Source organism: Procambarus clarkii, chromosome 48 (assembly GCF_040958095.1).
Source record: "Procambarus clarkii isolate CNS0578487 chromosome 48, FALCON_Pclarkii_2.0, whole genome shotgun sequence".
Classification (NCBI taxonomy): Eukaryota; Metazoa; Arthropoda; class Malacostraca; order Decapoda; family Cambaridae; genus Procambarus; species Procambarus clarkii.
Window position 1 is genome coordinate 19,709,848 of NC_091197.1, and position 7,251 is coordinate 19,717,098.

The 7,251-nt window shown below is 39.6% G+C and overlaps 1 protein-coding gene across 1 annotated transcript; it reads left to right on the top strand.

Annotated features, from left to right (window-relative positions):
• Positions 1-555: 555 nt before the first annotated feature.
• LOC123751399 (uncharacterized) lies at positions 556-4,834 on the top strand. Its single transcript, XM_069302773.1, has 2 exons — positions 556-841; positions 4,110-4,834. Exons 1-2 carry the CDS (start codon positions 556-558, stop codon positions 4,832-4,834), a joined length of 1,011 nt encoding a protein of 336 aa, XP_069158874.1.
• Positions 4,835-7,251: the final 2,417 nt, after the last annotated feature.

The following is a 7,251-nucleotide window of genomic DNA, read 5'->3' on the forward strand; positions in this document are numbered from 1 at the left end:
AATGTGGCATTCTCCCAGGATTACGTTGTAGTAAGGAAAGAGAGGGAGGGTAGGGGAGGAGGGTAGGGGAGGAGGCAGAGTGACCCTACTCATGAGAAAGGAATGGAGTTTCAAGGAGATGGTTATCTCAGGCTGTGAAGGGTTTAGGGACTACATAACAGGCACCATGACGATGGGAGGACCTAGAGTAGTAGTGGCAGTGATATATAACTCTCCACCAAACTACAGAAGACTCAGGCAAGAGTATGACAGAAACAACATGGCAGTTAACAATATAATTGAGAGGGCAGCCTCTGCTGCCTGTAGAATTCAATCCCTCCTGCTCATCATGGGGGACATCAATCATGGAAGGATAAACTGGGAGAACAAGGAACCGCATGGAGGAGAGGAAACATGGAGAGCAAAACTAATGGAGGTGGCAGCAAAACCTTTTTAAGCCAGCATGTCAGGGAACCCACACGAATGAGGGGAAACAATGAACCAGCAAGACTCGACCTAGTCTTCATTCTGAATGACTCTGACATAAGGGAAATTGACTTCGAGAACCGAGTAGGAATGAGTGATCACAGTGTACTGACGTTAGAGTATCTGGTCGAGGAAGGGTTAAAGTTCTCGAGGAAGGGAACTGAAAACAAAAGGCTGGCATTCCGTAATGGAAACTATGAGGAGATAAGAAAATTACTCACAGATAAACCATGGGAAACAGGGCTCAGGGAAAAGACGGCCCAAGACATGGTGGAATACATCACGCAGAAGTGTAAGGAGGTAACAGACAAGTTTATCCCGGCCCAAAAGGAGAAAAAAGAAATGCAGATGAGGAACCCATGGTTTAATCAGAGATGTAAGCTTGCTAAGCAACTAAGTAAAAGAGCATGGAGAAACTATAGAAATAACAGGACACTTGAGAGCAGAGAAAGATACCAGAGAGCCAGGAATGAATATGTCAGGATGTGAAGAGAGGTAGAAGGGCAATATGAGAACGACATAGCAAGCAAGGCTAAGACTCAACCTAAATTGCTGCACAGCCACATCAGGAGAAAGACAGCAGTGAAGGAAAAGGTAATGAAACTAAGGATAGGGACAAACAGATTCACTACAGACGACATAGAAGTATGCGAGGAACTTAATAAGACATTCCAGGAAGTCTTCACAGGAGAGGAAGGCGAAGTTCCAGAGATAAGAGAAGGAATAGTTAACCAGGCACCCCTAGAGGAGTTCGAAATTACCAGTGGGGATGTAAGGAAGCTTTTGCTGGAGTTCGATGTGACAAAGGCTATAGGCCTGGATGGAATATCGCCATGGACACTAAAGGAAGGAGCAGAAGCACTGTGCCTGCCACTCTCCATGGTGTATAACAAATCCTTGGTAACAGGTGAACTGCCAGAAATTTGGAAGACGGCAAACGTAGTCCCGATATACATGAAGGGGAATAGACAGGAGGCGCTAAACTACAGGCCAGTGTCCCTAACTTACATACCATGCAAGTTAAAGGAGAAGATTGTGCGAAAAAAGCTAGTGGAACATCTGGAGCGAAAGAACTTTGTGACACAACACCAACATGGTTTCAGGGATGGCAAGTTCTGCCTCACAGGGTTAATTGAACTCTACGACCAGGCAACAAGAATCAGGCAAGAAAGAGAGGAGTGGAGAGTGAACACATAATAACCATGCTGTACACATAACACATAACGACCATGTTGACCCATAACACATACTAACCCGGGATTAATGACCACTCTGGTTAACGTTACCTCACATAGCGACCACTTGGCTCTATGCCACACTGCACCTCCGGTCTTATGGCAGTCCTCACTCACTCTAACCTTAATATAACGTCCAGCGGAGAATATCACAGCGGAACCTGGATATAACGACCTTTTTCGTTATTATAACTCGGTTATCTTGACATTTGGGTCTTATTGCAAGCTGTAACCTTTATATATAAGACCCCCGCTTAATGGGGCATATTGTGACCCCTGGTATAGTCCTTTTCTGTAACTGCAACATTGTGTTTTCAGAATAGTGAAGTTTTCGTAAATGTTGAGGGACACAATATTTTCGTATGTGTAAATTTTTCGTATAATCTGTTCGACATTTTATTTTTGGTTTTCCTGGTTATGATTTATATTTTGCACTGAGTGCAGTGTTTAATTGTTAACACTGAGTGCAGTGTTTAATTGTTAACACTGAGTGCAGTGTTAAATTGTTAACACTGAGTGCAGTGTTTAATTGTTAACACTGAGTGCAGTGTTAAATTGTTAACACTGAGTGCAGTGTTTAATTGTTAACACTGAGTGCAGTGTTTAATTGTTAACACTGAGTGCAGTGTTTAATTGTTAACACTGAGTGCAGTGTATAATTGTTAACACTGAGTGCAGTGTTTAATTGTTAACACTGAGTGCAGTGTATAATTGTTAACACTGAGTGCAGTGTTTAATTGTTAACACTGAGTGCAGTGTATAATTGTTAACACTGAGTGCAGTGTTTAATTGTTAACACTGAGTGCAGTGTTTAATTGTTAACACTGAGTGCAGTGTTTAATTGTTAACACTGAGTGCAGTGTTAAATTGTTAACACTGAGTGCAGTGTATAATTGTTAACACTGAGTGCAGTGTTTAATTGTTAACACTGAGTGCAGTGTTTAATTGTTAACACTGAGTGCAGTGTTTAATTGTTAACACTGAGTGCAGTGTTTAATTGTTAACACTGAGTGCAGTGTTTAATTGTTAACACTGAGTGCAGTGTTTAATTGTTAACACTGAGTGCAGTGTTTAATTGTTAACACTGAGTGCAGTGTTTAATTGTTAACACTGAGTGCAGTGTTTAATTGTTAACACTGAGTGCAGTGTTTAATTGTTAACACTGAGTGCAGTGTTTAATTGTTAACACTGAGTGCAGTGTTTAATTGTTAACACTGAGTGCAGTGTTTAATTGTTAACACTGAGTGCAGTGTTTAATTGTTAACACTGAGTGCAGTGTTAAATTATTAACACTGAGTGCAGTGTTTAATTGTTAACACTGAGTGCAGTGTTTAATTGTTAACACTGAGTGCAGTGTTTAATTGTTAACACTGAGTGCAGTGTTTAATTGTTAACACTGAGTGCAGTGTTTAATTGTTAACACTGAGTGCAGTGTTTAATTGTTAACACTGAGTGCAGTGTTTAATTGTTAACACTGAGTGCAGTGTTTAATTGTTAACACTGAGTGCAGTGTTTAATTGTTAACACTGAGTGCAGTGTTTAATTGTTAACACTGAGTGCAGTGTTTAATTGTTAACACTGAGTGCAGTGTTTAATTGTTAACACTGAGTGCAGTGTTTAATTGTTAACACTGAGTGCAGTGTTTAATTGTTAACACTTGTGACCCCTGGTACCCCTTAATTGTTAATACTGAGTGCAGTGTTTAATTGTTAACACTGAGTGCAGTGTTAAATTGTTAACACTGAGTGCAGTGTTTAATTGTTAATACTGAGTGCAGTGTTTAATTGTTAACACTGAGTGCAGTGTTTAATTGTTAATACTGAGTGCAGTGTTTAATTGTTAACACTGAGTGCAGTGTTAAATTGTTAACACTGAGTGCAGTGTTTAATTGTTAACACTGAGTGCAGTGTTTAATTGTTAACACTGAGTGCAGTGTTTAATTGTTAACACTGAGTGCAGTGTTTAATTGTTAACACTGAGTGCAGTGTTTAATTGTTAACACTGAGTGCAGTGTTTAATTGTTTGTTGTTAACACTGAGTGCAGTGTTTAATTGTTAACACTGAGTGCAGTGTTTAATTGTTTGTTGTTAACACTGAGTGCAGTGTTTAATTGTTAACACTGAGTGCAGTGTTTAATTGTTAACACTGAGTGCAGTGTTTAATTGTTAACACTGAGTGCAGTGTTTAATTGTTAACACTGAGTGCAGTGTTTAATTGTTAACACTGAGTGCAGTGTTTAATTGTTAACACTGAGTGCAGTGTTTAATTGTTAACACTGAGTGCAGTGTTTAATTGTTAACACTGAGTGCAGTGTTTAATTGTTAACACTGAGTGCAGTGTTTAATTGTTAACACTGAGTGCAGTGTTTAATTGTTTGTTGTTAACACTGAGTGCATTCTTTAATATTAGATGTTAATACTAATGCTGGTACTAATGCTGCTACTGATGCAGCTACTAATGCTGTTACTGATGCTGTTACTGATGCTGCTACTGATGCAGCTACTAATGCTGTTAATGATGCTGTTACTGATGCTGTTACTGATGCTGCTACTGATGCAGCTACTAATGCTGTTACTGATGCTGTTACTAATGCGGCTGCTAATGCTGCTGCTAATGCTGCTACTGGTGCTGCTAATAGTGCTGCTACTAATGCTGCTTCTAATGCTGCTACTAATGCTGTTACTGATGCTGCTACTAATGCTGTTACTGATGCTGCTAATATTGCTGCTACTAATGCTGCTACTGATGCTGTTACTGATGGTGCTATTGACGCTGCTACTAATGCTGCTACTGATGCAGCTACTGATGCTGCTACTAATGCTGCTACTGATGCAGCTACTGATGCTGCTACTGATGCTGCTAATAGTGCTGCTACTAATGCTGTTACTGATGCTGCTAATATTGCTGCTACTAATGCTGTTACTGATGCTGTTACTGATGCTGCTACTGACGCTGCTATTAATGCCGCTACTAATGCTGTAACTGATGCTGTAACTGATGCTGCTACTGATGCTGCTACTAGTGCAGTAACTGATGCTCCTACTAATGCTGCTACTGATGCCGCTACTAATGCCGCTACTAATGTCATTACTTATGCTGCTACTGGGGCAGCTACTAATGCTGCTACTACCTAACAGCATAGCAGCATCAGTAACATCATCAGTAGCGGCATTAGTAGCAGCGTCAGTAGCAGCATCAGTAACAGCATTAGTAGCATTAGCATTAGTAGCAGCACTATTAGCAGCATCAGTAGCAGCATCAGTAGCAGCATCAGTAGCAGCATTAGTAGCAGCATCAGTAGCAGCATCAGTAGCAGCATTAGTAGCAGCATCAGTAGCAGCATCAGTAGCAGCATCAGTAGCAGCATTAGTAGCAGCATCAGTAGCAGCATCAGTAGCAGCATTAGTAGCAGCGTCAATAGCAGCATCAGTAACAGCATTAGTAGCAGCAATATTAGCAGCATCAGTAACAGCATTAGTAGCAGCATTTAGGGCATCTAGATCTAACAGTATTTACTTCGTGGGTGACTTTAATTTTAAGAACATAAGAACAGAAGAACAAAGGTAACTGCAGAAGGCCTGTTGGCCCATACGAGGCAGCTCCTATTTATAACCACCCAATCCCACTCATATACATGTCCAACCCGCGCTTGAAACAATCGAGGGACCCCACCTCCACAATGTTACGCAGCAATTGGTTCCACAAATCAACAACCCTGTTACTGAACCAGTATTTACCCAAGTCTTTCCTAAATCTAAACTTATCCAATTTATAACCATTGTTTCGTGTTCTGTCTTGAGTTGATACTTTTAATACCCTATTAATATCCCCTTTGTTATGTCCATTCACCCACTTGTAAACCTCTATCATGTCACCCCTAACTCTTCGCCTTTCCAGTGAATGCAACTTAAGCTTTGTTAATCTTTCTTCATATGAAAGATTTCTAATTTGGGGAATTAACTTAGTCATCCTACGCTGGACACGTTCAAGTGAATTTATATCCATTCTATAATATGGCGACCAAAACTGAACTGCATAATCTAAATGGGGCCTAACTAGAGCAAGATATAGCTTGAGAACCACACCAGGTGTCTTGTTACTAACGCTGCGATTAATAAATCCAAGTGTCCGATTTGCCTTATTACGAACATTTATGCATTGATCCTTTTGTTTTAAATTCTTGCTAATCATAACTCCCAGATCCCTTTCGCAATTCGACTTCGCAATCTCAACACCATCTAGCTCGTATCTTGTAACCCTATCATCATTACCTAACCTCAGAACTTTACATTTATCAGCATTAAACTGCATCTGCCAATCCTTCGACCATTTCAAAACCCTATCTAGATCAACTTGAAGTGATAGTGAGTCCTCCTCCGAATTAATTTCCCTACCGATTTTCGTATCATCGGCAAATTTGCAAATGTTGCTACTCAAACCTGAATCTAAATCATTTATATATATTATAAACAACAGAGGTCCCAGGACAGAGCCCTGAGGCACCCCACTTACAACATTTTCCCACTCTGACTTGACTCCATTTATACTAACTCTCTGTTTCCTTTGGTATAGCCATGCCCTAATCCAGCTTAATATAGCACCCCCAATACCATGAGACTCTAACTTTTTAATCAGTCTTTCATGTGGCACTGTATCAAAAGCTTTGCTAAAGTCAAGGTACACAACATCGCAATCCTTTCCACTATCAACTGCCTCAACAATGCTAGAATAAAAAGATAACAAATTTGTTAAACATGAACGGCCATTTATAAAACCATGTTGCGACTCAATTATTAATTTATGTTTTTCAAGATGAAGACGAATTTTATTTGCTATTATAGATTCGAGTAACTTTCCCACAATAGACGTTAGGCTAATTGGTCGATAGTTAGACGCAAGTGATCTATCTCCTTTCTAAAAAACTGGTATCACATTAGCAACTTTCCAAAACTCTGGCACTCTGCCTGACTCTATTGATTTATTAAATATGGTAAACAGTGGGTCACAAAGCTCCTCTTTGCATTCTTTAAGCACCCTGGCAAACACTTCATCGGGCCCTGGGGATTTGTTTGGTTTGAGTTTTACTATTTGTTTAAGAACATCCTCCCTTCTAACTGCTAAACTCGTCAACCTGTCTTCGTCCCCACCCACATAGACTTGTTCGGCTGAAGGCATATTGTTAAGTTCCTCTTTAGTAAATACAGATACAAAATATTTATTAAAAATACTACTCATCTCTTCATCACTATCTGTTATTTGACCTGTCTCAGTTTTTAATGGACCTATCCTTTCCCTAGTCTTAGTACGATATAACTGAAAAAAAACTTTAGGATTTGTCTTTGCTTGCCCTGCTATGCGAACTTCATAGTTTCTTTTTGCTTTCCTTATCTCTTTTTTAACATTTCTAACTAGTTGTACGAATTCCTGTTCTAAAGTGACCTCCCCATTTTTAATCCTTTTGTACCAAGCTCTCTTTTTACCTATAAGGTTCTTCAAATTCTTTGTTATCCACTTTGGGTCATTGGTATTCGATCTATTCAATTTGTATGGT